The sequence below is a fragment of the Dreissena polymorpha genome, chromosome 9 (genome assembly GCF_020536995.1).
Source record: "Dreissena polymorpha isolate Duluth1 chromosome 9, UMN_Dpol_1.0, whole genome shotgun sequence".
In the NCBI taxonomy this organism is placed as follows: domain Eukaryota; kingdom Metazoa; phylum Mollusca; class Bivalvia; order Myida; family Dreissenidae; genus Dreissena; species Dreissena polymorpha.
Window position 1 is genome coordinate 103,851,699 of NC_068363.1, and position 12,398 is coordinate 103,864,096.

The 12,398-nt window shown below is 33.9% G+C and overlaps 2 protein-coding genes across 26 annotated transcripts in view; both read left to right on the plus strand.

The window, feature by feature from the left end:
• LOC127845011 (craniofacial development protein 1-like) overlaps nt 1–12,398 on the plus strand; it is a 58,248-nt gene that overhangs the window by 32,339 nt on the left and 13,511 nt on the right. For both annotated transcript variants that reach the window (XM_052375623.1, XM_052375624.1), the window contains one exon: nt 9,108–9,320. In XM_052375623.1, the coding sequence (XP_052231583.1) occupies nt 9,108–9,320 (213 nt within the window). The remainder of the gene's footprint in view (nt 1–9,107; nt 9,321–12,398) is intronic.
• LOC127845014 (uncharacterized) lies at nt 305–4,736 on the plus strand. Of its 24 annotated transcripts, none has more exons than XM_052375632.1 (9): nt 305–336; nt 781–834; nt 1,003–1,056; nt 1,281–1,388; nt 1,557–1,610; nt 2,785–2,838; nt 3,063–3,170; nt 3,339–3,392; nt 4,567–4,736. In XM_052375632.1, exons 1-9 carry the CDS (start codon nt 307–309, stop codon nt 4,591–4,593), a joined length of 543 nt encoding a protein of 180 aa, XP_052231592.1. In that variant the 5' UTR covers nt 305–306; the 3' UTR covers nt 4,594–4,736. The 24 variants fall into 24 exon arrangements, 10 of the variants coding, with proteins under 10 accessions (XP_052231592.1, XP_052231595.1, XP_052231587.1 ...); XM_052375627.1 differs by lacking the exon at nt 305–336 and adding an exon at nt 457–556; XM_052375635.1 differs by lacking the exon at nt 1,003–1,056.

Below are 12,398 nucleotides of genomic sequence, written 5' to 3' on the forward strand. Positions count from 1 at the left end.
CAATCGCGACATAAGTCATAACTCTTAGAAATTTATTGGCGATCACTTTCAAAAACAAATTCCAATTAACATAAAGGCAGTAATTTTATCTCTTGATATCTCTTGTTTCAACTGATTCGGGTAATTCCGTGTTAAAACATGGTTTAAGTGGCCTCCATCACGCATACATGTAAGAAACGATCCAGATATACACATTTACACAAATTGCAATGACCACATGCCCACGGACGCTGATTGTATATTTCAAAGTTTTAAGGTCCTTCCACGCCTGCATTTGATAAGGTCACAGAAGGAATCACAGCACTAATGCCTAATAACTTACTAGACTCATTAAAGGTCACAGATGAAATCACAGCACTATAATGCCTAATAACTTACTAGAATCATTAAAGGTCACAGAGGAAATCACAGCACTATAATGCCTAATAACTTACTAGACTCATTAAAGATCACAGAGGGAATCACAGCACTAATGCCTAATAACTTACTAGACTCATTAAAGGTCACAGAGGGAATCACAGCACTAATGCCTAATAACTTACTAGACTCATTAAAGGTCACAGAGGAAATCACAGCACTATAATGCCTAATAACTTACTAGACTAATTAAAGGTCACAGAGGGAATCACAGCACTATAATGCCTAATAACTTACTAGACTCATTAAAGGTCACAGAGGAAATCACAGCACTATAATGCCTAATAACTTACTAGACTCATTAAAGGTCACAGAGGGAATCACAGCACTATAATGCTTAATAACTTACTAGACTCATTAAAGGTCACAGAGGGAATCACAGCACTAATGCCTAATAACTTACTAGACTCATTAAAGGTAACAGAGGAAATCACAGCACTATAATGCCTAATAACTTACTAGACTCATTAAAGGTCACAGAGGGAATCACAGCACTATAATGCCTAATAACTTACTAGACTCATTAAAGGTCACAGAGGAAATCACAGCACTATAATGCCTAATAACTTACTAGACTCATTAAAGGTCACAGAGGGAATCACAGCACTAATGCCTAATAACTTACTAGACTCATTAAAGGTCACAGAGGGAATCACAGCACTATAATGCCTAATAACTTACTAGACTCATTAAAGGTCACAGAGGGAATCACAGCACTATAATGCCTAATAACTTACTAGACTCATTAAAGGTCACAGAGGAAATCACAGCACTATAATGCCTAATAACTTACTAGACTCATTAAAGGTCACAGAGGAAATCACAGCACTATAATGCCTAATAACTTACTAGACTCATTAAAGGTCACAGAGGGAATCACAGCACTAATGCCTAATAACTTACTAGACTCATTAAAGGTCACAGAGGGAATCACAGCACTAATGCCTAATAACTTACTAGACTCATTAAAGGTCACAGAGGAAATCACAGCACTATAATGCCTAATAACTTACTAGACTCATTAAAGGTCACAGAGGGAATCACAGCACTATAATGCCTAATAACTTACTAGACTCATTAAAGGTCACAGAGGAAATCACAGCACTATAATGCCTAATAACTTACTAGACTCATTAAAGGTCACAGAGGGAATCACAGCACTAATGCCTAATAACTTACTAGACTCATTAAAGGTCACAGAGGGAATCACAGCACTATAATGCCTAATAACTTACTAGACTCATTAAAGGTCACAGAGGAAATCACAGCACTATAATGCCTAATAACTTACTAGACTCATTAAAGGTCACAGAGGGAATCACAGCACTATAATGCCTAATAACTTACTAGACTCATTAAAGGTCACAGAGGAAATCACAGCACTATAATGCCTAATAACTTACTAGACTCATTAAAGGTCACAGAGGGAATCACAGCACTATAATGCCTAATAACTTACTAGACTCATTAAAGGTCACAGAGGGAATCACAGCACTATAATGCCTAATAACTTACTAGACTCATTAAAGGTCACAGAGGGAATCACAGCACTATAATGCCTAATAACTTACTAGACTCATTAAAGGTCACAGAGGAAATCACAGCACTATAATGCATAATAACTTACTAGACTCATTAAAGGTCACAGAGGGAATCACAGCACTATAATGCCTAATAACTTACTGGACTCATTAAAGGTCACAGAGGAAATCACAGCACTATAATGCCTAATAACTTACTAGACTCATTAAAGGTCACAGAGGAAATCACAGCACTATAATGCCTAATAACTTACTAGACTCATTAAAGGTCACAGAGGAAATCACAGCACTATAATACCTAATAACTTACTAGACTCATTAAAGGTCACAGAGGGAATCACAGCACTATAATGCCTAATAACTTACTAGACTCATTAAAGGTCACAGAGGGAATCACAGCACTATAATGCCTAATAACTTGCTAGACCCATTAAAGGTCACAGAGGGAATCACAGCACTATAATGCCTAATAACTCACTAGACTCATTAAAGGTCACAGAGGGAATCACAGCACTATAATGCCTAATAACTTACTAGACTCATTAAAGGTCACAGAGGGAATCACAGCACTATAATGCCTAATAACTTACTAGACTCATTAAAGGTCACAGAGGAAATCACAGCACTATAATGCCTAATAACTTACTAGACTCATTAAAGGTCACAGAGGAAATCACAGCACTAATGCCTAAAAACTTACTAGACTCATTAAAGGTCACAGAGGGAATCACAGCACTATAATGCCTAATAACTTACTAGACTCATTAAAGGTCACAGAGGAAATCACAGCACTATAATGCCTAATAACTTACTAGACTCATTAAAGGTCACAGAGGGAATCACAGCACTAATGCCTAATAACTTACTAGACTCATTAAAGGTCACAGAGGGAATCACAGCACTATAATGCCTAATAACTTACTAGACTCATTAAAGGTCACAGAGGGAATCACAGCACTATAATGCCTAATAACTTACTAGACTCATTAAAGGTCACAGAGGAAATCACAGCACTATAATGCCTAATAACTTACTAGACTCATTAAAGGTCACAGAGGAAATCACAGCACTATAATGCCTAATAACTTACTAGACTCATTAAAGGTCACAGAGGGAATCACAGCACTAATGCCTAATAACTTACTAGACTCATTAAAGGTCACAGAGGGAATCACAGCACTAATGCCTAATAACTTACTAGACTCATTAAAGGTCACAGAGGAAATCACAGCACTATAATGCCTAATAACTTACTAGACTCATTAAAGGTCACAGAGGGAATCACAGCACTATAATGCCTAATAACTTACTAGACTCATTAAAGGTCACAGAGGAAATCACAGCACTATAATGCCTAATAACTTACTAGACTCATTAAAGGTCACAGAGGGAATCACAGCACTAATGCCTAATAACTTACTAGACTCATTAAAGGTCACAGAGGGAATCACAGCACTATAATGCCTAATAACTTACTAGACTCATTAAAGGTCACAGAGGAAATCACAGCACTATAATGCCTAATAACTTACTAGACTCATTAAAGGTCACAGAGGGAATCACAGCACTATAATGCCTAATAACTTACTAGACTCATTAAAGGTCACAGAGAAAATCACAGCACTATAATGCCTAATAACTTACTAGACTCATTAAAGGTCACAGAGGGAATCACAGCACTATAATGCCTAATAACTTACTAGACTCATTAAAGGTCACAGAGGGAATCACAGCACTATAATGCCTAATAACTTACTAGACTCATTAAAGGTCACAGAGGGAATCACAGCACTATAATGCCTAATAACTTACTAGACTCATTAAAGGTCACAGAGGAAATCACAGCACTATAATGCATAATAACTTACTAGACTCATTAAAGGTCACAGAGGGAATCACAGCACTATAATGCCTAATAACTTACTGGACTCATTAAAGGTCACAGAGGAAATCACAGCACTATAATGCCTAATAACTTACTAGACTCATTAAAGGTCACAGAGGAAATCACAGCACTATAATGCCTAATAACTTACTAGACTCATTAAAGGTAACAGAGGAAATCACAGCACTATAATGCCTAATAACTTACTAGACTCATTAAATGTCACAGAGGGAATCACAGCACTATAATGCCTAATAACTTACTAGACTCATTAAAGGTCACAGAGGAAATCACAGCACTATAATGCCTAATAACTTACTAGACTCATTAAAGGTCACAGAGGGAATCACAGCACTATAATGCCTAATAACTTACTAGACTCATTAAAGGTCACAGAGGAAATCACAGCACTATAATGCCTAATAACTTACTAGACTCATTAAAGGTCACAGAGGAAATCACAGCACTAATGCCTAATAACTTACTAGACTCATTAAAGGTCACAGAGGGAATCACAGCACTATAATGCCTAATAACTTACTAGACTCATTAAAGGTCACAGAGGAAATCACAGCACTATAATGCCTAATAACTTACTAGACTCATTAAAGGTCACAGAGGAAATCACAGTACTATAATACCTAATAACTTACTAGACTCATTAAAGGTCACAGAGGGAATCACAGCACTATAATGCCTAATAACTTACTAGAATCATTAAAGCTGGAACTAACTGTGAATCATAATTAAAATCTAGTTAACATAGTTAAGTATGTATTATGATTTACATACACATTAATGATTTGAGAATAACACAACATGAGCATTTATTGTATAACAATCATTTTGTACTTGAGACGTTCCATAACATAAACCTGTTTTAAGGACTTGACTTTCACTAGTGTTTTCATACATGGATATTATTGCATTTGTGTTTCAAATTGCATAGTAATATAAACTGTTATGCTTATGAGCTTCATCTTTCTATGACAACATGAGTTATACGAACCCATAAAAACATGGTTTTAAAGTGGCGTTTCCTTATTGTCTGCGCTGATGTCATTAACACAGGGATTGTTATTAGTCATGGAACTGTTCACTTACACATTTGCAGCAAAACATAACATCTTTAATAAGATGAATATAAAATGAAATAAAATTACAAATATATACATATCGGCAAGTCAGGCAGGTTATCAATACCGATTTTACTTTGCAGCCTTATATAACAAACTGAAATGCTCAATCCCGAGTATTTTTAAGCGATATTTTTGAACTGCAATCATTATTTAAAACGGAAAACGTTACAATTCCATGTGGTATTCATGAGTTTGATGCGAAATCAAAACATTCACACCGCAAAATGACAGTAACGGTTAAAAAAGTTAGTTGTTATAACTTACACAACCAACCCTACCACAATTATCTAGTGTGTGTTAAATAGAGAATAATTCTGCTTGACATTGCATATTCTTATTCAAGTAGGATAGCCTGTGTATGTCAAAGAAAACAAAAACAAGCAATTATTTTTTAAGATGTTTATAGCAGAAACAAACAACATTTTTTGGCTTTATAAATAACTTCAACTTAAACAAAAACCTTGATAATACATGAAAGGTTGTGTGCATTCATGCATAAGCATATAAAACAACTGAAACAAATGAGTTATCAAATACAATTAAATTATGTTCTTTATTTATTTTTCATTTGGTTTATTTAATGTCTCGGAAAAAACAGGTCAATTTTATAAGAATTTACCAATTTGTATGCAAACTTATAAAATAAAACTTATACATATTAATGTTACCTTGTTTACAAACAAGCATTTTGTAACTTTCACACTTTTTCCTCAAACAAATTGATTATTTTTTTACCCCTATTATGATGCATATGGTATAAAGGAACAAACTTCAAAATGTAATAAGTATCATAATTATGACGTTTTTTTTATATGATTTGACTTTAACATTTACAAAGACTTTGCAAACCATGTCACAAACATGCAAAAATAAATATAGACCACCACTATACATGGTATTTGTATGTTGCTTTTTTTCAAAATGAATACATACTTTTTAACGCAATATTCATCCGTTACACCACAGTAAACCTTCTTTGACTCCAAAAATTTAAAAACACAGGGTCATTAAATGTTGTTGCCCGATAAAAAAAACAACACAACAACATTGAAATCCCTGACAAATACTCTTTGTTTAAGTGCAAAATTCTTATTTGAGATGCGCTTTTGGAAAAGGAGGCTTAATGCATGTGCGGACTGCACGGGCTCATCGGGTAGTGAAGTACGACCCTTTACGTACATACATAAAACACCATTTTCCCAGAACAAGGCTCCTATAAGAATAGAATGGAAAAACACAATCTCATATCTTTACCAAGGAATTCTTGAACAGATATCATGCGACAAAGGTCAAGAGTTTCATCACTGCTTTATTGCAAAGAAACATTTATTGTACATTTATAAACAAGTCAGCAGTATCTTGTACTGTCTCACAAAAATTTACCTTTATTTATTATTGCACATTATGTGAGCCGCGTCATGCAAAAATGGGTCTCTTGCCATCCGTGGCTAGTGTAGCTTCAGACCAACACGCCATGAGCTATGCAATTCTCAAATGACACCACAAAGCCTTGCATGACAACACATTGAAAAAGAAAGTTCCTGACTCCACTGCACTAACACACAGGCTGGTCTGGAGCTACGTTGGCTACATTTATCATTATAAGGCCAATTTTTTGCCCGACTATGTTCATATTAAAGCTGCCCTGTCCACATTAAATAACACAACACGCCAACCTCCGATACATCCAGTAATTCTGAAAATCAGTTTGGCTGATCAAGTCTCATGCTTTCTGTGTACATTGCCACTTACAGAACATGAATTTATATTATTGCCTGTAGACAAAACAATCTCAGAATTTATTATTGCCAAAGTGGAAACCTCCAATAAAAATCAACTCTGACAAATGTTCCATTATATTAACTGTGAGTATTAATAGTGTATTAGTCTGTATCACTATGTATGTTTAGTCATACTTTAATCACACCTTACAAAGGCTTCATATTGTGGAAATTCAGTTCTGATATCAGACCTGATCATCTTGGCTGAACAGAGATTCTGGCACATAGCATTAATTCTAAAACACTTTTCTGTTCATCTACTAAACCTGATGTTTGGAATGCGCTTTAAATTTTTCTGCCATTTCTTTACAGTTGCTATGGGAATTATTAACTCTTTCAGTGCTGGAACCAAATTTTGAAGGCCTTTGCAAACAGTTGGGATCCAGATGAGATGCCACAGAACGTGGCGTCTCATTAAGATCCAAACTGTTTGCTATTCTGATAGTATTTTTTTTAAATAATTGAAGAAAATGCTAATTTTAGAAATTCAGCAGCAGACAATACATTTCCCAGCATGCAAAGGGTTAATGTTATATTTGTCACTTTTTCAAGCAATAGTTCACAGCTGTTCTGGTAATAAAACCTCTCCATGTCCTGTTTATGTATGAATGTGATCATAATGTAGCCAGTACTCTGGTAAATGAGAATATGATCCCTATAATTGTCTGCCCAAGCCCCCATAAGAGGGCATAAAATGGGGCCATTTCTACGTCCGAGGCGCGATAGAACCCAGCTATGGCCGCACCTAAAATAAAATAAATTAATACATCGTATAAATTTGGGAATAAAGATATATAAAGACATAACGATAACTAGATTTTACAAACTCTGATGACCCAAAGACTAGTCAGATTAAAAGGAAATGCTTCCACCAAAAATGTATTTTAGTACATACACAAAACTTGAAAAAAAAAGAAACAATCTGCACATAATCAGTGAAAAAAAATAAAAATTATTCTGCCGAAATTCCTTCCTTTACAATTGCCTGTACATGACAGTTCTTTGGCTGTAACAGTTTGTGGAAAATCAACCAAACTAATTAATAAGAGTTTGAAACACAATACTTTGCGGAAGATATCTGAAGTGGAAAAAGTTTGTTTTTTTTAAACGACCCAGGGACATAACTCGGCCAAAACTGGTTGCATTAAACCTTTCTTTCTTAAGGTTCATTTACAATTTAAAGTCCTTTAGCTGTAAAAGTTAAACAAAATCTAGCAAGCAATTTACGCGGTGTTAACTCATTCTGTTAAAACTGGTAACCACCAAAATTCCTTTCTTCACACTTATCTACACAATGAGGTCATTCAGCTTTAAAGTGACTTCACAGATTTTGGCATATATTGAAGTTTGTCATTAAATGCTTAAATTTAATAAATGTAAACATTTGAACTAAAAAGATACAGCAAAAAAACATGAATAAATTAAAGAAAGAAAAGAAAGGTATTCTCAACTGGGCTCGAACCACTGAACCTTGGAGTAAAAGTCTAACACTTAAACCACTCCAGAGGTTTTCCTAGCCTTTTGGGATTTTTTAAATCCATAAAATGGCAAATTTGGGTATGTTTTATCAACAAAATGGACAAAATTGGGATTTTTTTCAACAAAATATTGACACATCAGGCCTTTTCCTGGCCATTTTTGGAAAAATCATATAAATTGTAGTTATATACTTTGTTGCATTTTTAAGAAATAAAATTGAGGTATAATTATGGCAAGCGAAGTGCACATTATTGTCTTAAACCACGGTTTAACAGTTAACTATATAGTTAGGAGACTTCAATGTGCTTAATGCCTTACACATATGGGAGCATGAGAACATAATTTTGTTAGAAAAAAACAGCACTGTAAGTACATGCAGACCTGGTGACCATTTTTTATCTTAACAGATCAACACTGAACATACGATTATTGGTGCTTCTTAAAATGTACAAATGTAAATGAATTAGTTTTTGCCTGGAAAACATTAAGCATTTAAAAGTTACATCGCTCTTACTTTAGAAACTTGCTTAAAACTGTTCTAAATTTTAATTAAAGCTTTTAAATTCATCATTTATTATTCCTCAACTTTTTATCTGTTTTCAATGAATTCTTAACAATCAATCAACTCTCTGTGAAAACAGGGTTTAATGCATGTGTGTAAAGTGTCGTCCCAGATTAGCCTGTGCAATCCGCAAAATTTATTTTATTTTTCGTTAAATGGACTCTTCTTAATGAAAATCCAATTGAGGCAGAAAGTGTCATCCCTTATTAGCCTGTGCGGACTGCACAGGCTGGGTGGACACTTTAATTTTATGCACATGCATTAAACCCCCTTTCCACAAGCTCAATTATAATAATGGGTTAGGTTGCACTTACTATTGACGACTCCAAGTGTCAATGGGGAGATCACTCCAACCAGAAATATGACGAGGGGAATCCATCTGCCCAGCTTGTGCTTCCGCAGACGACAAAAGGCAATCAGAGTAGCGATAATGTGTACAAACATGGAGGAAAACAGCGCCCACAGAAACACCTGGTACCATATTTCTACAATACAACAAGAGGTCATATAAGGAAGGTAAGGCTGGCATCACCTTTTGAAAAACTGGAAGTGTGAACTTTCTGACTTCTGATTTGGAACTTTTGCTTATTCGTTTTGTGGCAATTGTTTTAACTGGACTGCGCAATTTTTTTCAGTATTTCAAAAATCAGAATAAATTTTGGATTACAGGTACATGTAGATGTCTGTTCTTTGTAATAAGCTGCCTTGTATATGGTAAATAATTCAGTTAGATTTAAATGTTGAAATATATCAATTAATTGTTTGATTATGTTTTGTTTTGTTCACTCCTACATGATGGAACTTTCATGGCTGAAATTTTGAAGTTGGTTCATATTCATGGTTTCAATTTAACCCCCTGTAAAAAAAAGACTGGGATAAAATTTAACCTAAAATAAAAGCCTTACACAGGTGAAAGGTTGCTTATCTGAGACACAAATTTTTAACCATATGATATATTTTTTTAACAAGATGGAGTGTCATTCTTCAGATTTAGTAATTATGTACCCATGCCTCCAGACAATTTAATTTATATAACATGAAAGTTATTAAGAAATCCAAATTAAATAACAATGGAATATTATACACTAAAATGTTACCTTAATCATGAAATCACCTAATTCACATGTTACTTTTACCTCCAAAACTGTTCAAAGGGTCGCTGGGTTTCAACCCTATCACATTAAATATAGAATCCAGCTCATCAGATTTGAAATCTTCTTCTGCCATGGTTGATGTCAACTGTCATACATGTTAACATCATGGTTAAACAGGTCAGAACCTCTTCGAAGAAAACCTTAAAAAGGAACAAGGATTTTGTACACCATGCATGCAAATAGCACAAGTTGTAACTACATTCACACCTTTAACTCGGAGGTGGTGAATTGTTTCGCCTCATATACTTGTCACATAAATTAGAGATCGAAAGCGGTCGTTAAAATAAGAAACTACGCGAAAATAGCAAATGTAAGTTTTGCAACGGACACGCTATAGCAAACGAGTGTCACTTTTTACTTGTTTGTCCTCTAGATAGAGAAATTAGAAAGGAACATTTAAAACAATATTATCAAAGGTGGCCAACGTTAAATAAATTTGACATTCTAATGCAGTCGGCTAATAAAAGAGACATTATAAACTTTGCTTAATATATATTTTTAATGCAAATGAAATGCGTAATAAAATAGACAATCAGTTATAATTTTTAAAAATATCACATAGAATAAAGCATTTTTATTTCTTTCGGTTTAAGTCTTTCGAATTTAATGTAGCTAGTTTTATATCGGCAACAGTTAAGAAACTATTTTAAATGCGCAAGTAATCATCAATAGGTGCCAATAAGTGTCATTTTACACCATATGTGGGCGTTCTACTAATCCGTTATCAAAACAGATGCCGCAAACTGTGAATGACCCTTGACACTTGGATACCCGGTCTGATTAGCAAGTATTTTTTTGTACATGCAAATTCTTTCAACTTCTTATATTTTAAAATTGCAAAACAAATAGTTTAAGAGGAAATTATTAATATATTATGTACTAAATTATATATGCTTAATATATTAAATATTTGTCTTTTAGCAGTCACTAATCCATTGGGTATATTTTATTTTATCTATTTTATTGTTTTATATAGTAATCAAGAATAACGTTGTACACTATATATTGTGTATGCTACTTTTTGACGACATTGACTATGTTATACGATTATAACAATGCTCATACCACAACACTCACACAATATCAACACACAATAAATTAATACTCGTGAAGAAATTCGTATAATTTACACGATTAAAAAACACTGTATTTCAAACGCCAAATAAAGTCTGGTATACTTTCCAATATAATGAATAAAACAAAGCAACTACTATAGACAGCTTTGACACATGAACGGGTTATATATTTCTCAATAATTCTGGATCTTGTATATATTAGGCCGCAACGTAAGTTTACAACACCTTCATTACTCATTTGTTACACTTTTAGATGCAAATAGAAAGTTCAGAGAAAAATAAAATTTTCTTAAACGGATAATTCATACGTGCTAATTGGCGATAATTATGCCGACTTTGATTATACAATTTACGGCTTTATTATTAATAAACTGAAACATCTATTACTCAAGGAAAAATATTGTGACTAACGAACAATTCATACTGTATGCGACACGTGTGTAATTCGCGATATTTTTACCGACTTTTATTATAAAATTATTGTTTTTTTAAGTAGACTAATATAAAAGTTATGATTATTTAATATATTTGATAATTACATTCAGCATAACTATTAAATGATAATACAAAATATTGCATGGCCTTTCTGGTATACTATGAGGACTTTTTGGTTCACTTATGCGGCCTTTTTGGTGCGGCCTTTTTGGGAAGGCCTTTTTGGTAAACGGCCTTTCTGGTACTATACCTAGTAGCATAGCACAACTAGAAGACTGTAACCTAATGTTATTCCTAAATCAGTCAGTATAATTAACACAACCAGAGGATTCAAAATGAGGGACACTGAAAACCATCAATTTACTCTATGGTACATCACAATAATGCCACAAGTACTATTAGACATTACAAGTTTAACAGCCAAATTATTGGACATATTAAGTTAGAAACAAACAAAACTGACTTACTGCAGAATATGTGTCAACTGTTAACAATGTATTTGAACAATCTGAAGTAAATAAATAAAATGCAAGCAAGAATGACATTTTTAAACACAATATAAGGTAACTTAAGGCAACAGTGTTGTAAATTAAACTATGTGATTTATCTCCTTTGTTAACAAAACAGAATAGAGGATACAGTACTGGTAAGTATCAAAATACTTCGCGCTTTAACGTTTGTACATGTATGTCAACATTAATAGTATTGGTAGATCAATTCCAGACAAATTAATGGAGAAAGAGACAATCACACATTCCTTCCCTTGTCTGTCAGACTAGCAGATTATTGTTTGAGTTGTCTGGACTAATATTTTGCTTATCCTGACAATCTGACTATCGTTTAAGCAGTGTTCTCCAGACAAATTTTAGTAGCCAGTTATATTGTCAAAGTAGCCTGCCATTGAGCAATAAAACAGCTGTATTTGCACC

Excerpts from the sequence above, each read along its gene's own strand:
- LOC127845014 (XM_052375627.1), top strand. The coding sequence starts at position 473 with ATGCCTAATAACTTACTAGACTCATTAAAGGTCACAGAGGGAATCACA. Across the intron at positions 557-780 it reads ACTTACTAGACTCATTAAAG|GTCACAGAGGGAATCACAGC; the intron begins GTCACAGAGGAA and ends GACTCATTAAAG. Across the intron at positions 3,393-4,566 it reads ACTTACTAGACTCATTAAAG|CTGGAACTAACTGTGAATCA; the intron begins GTCACAGAGGGA and ends GAATCATTAAAG.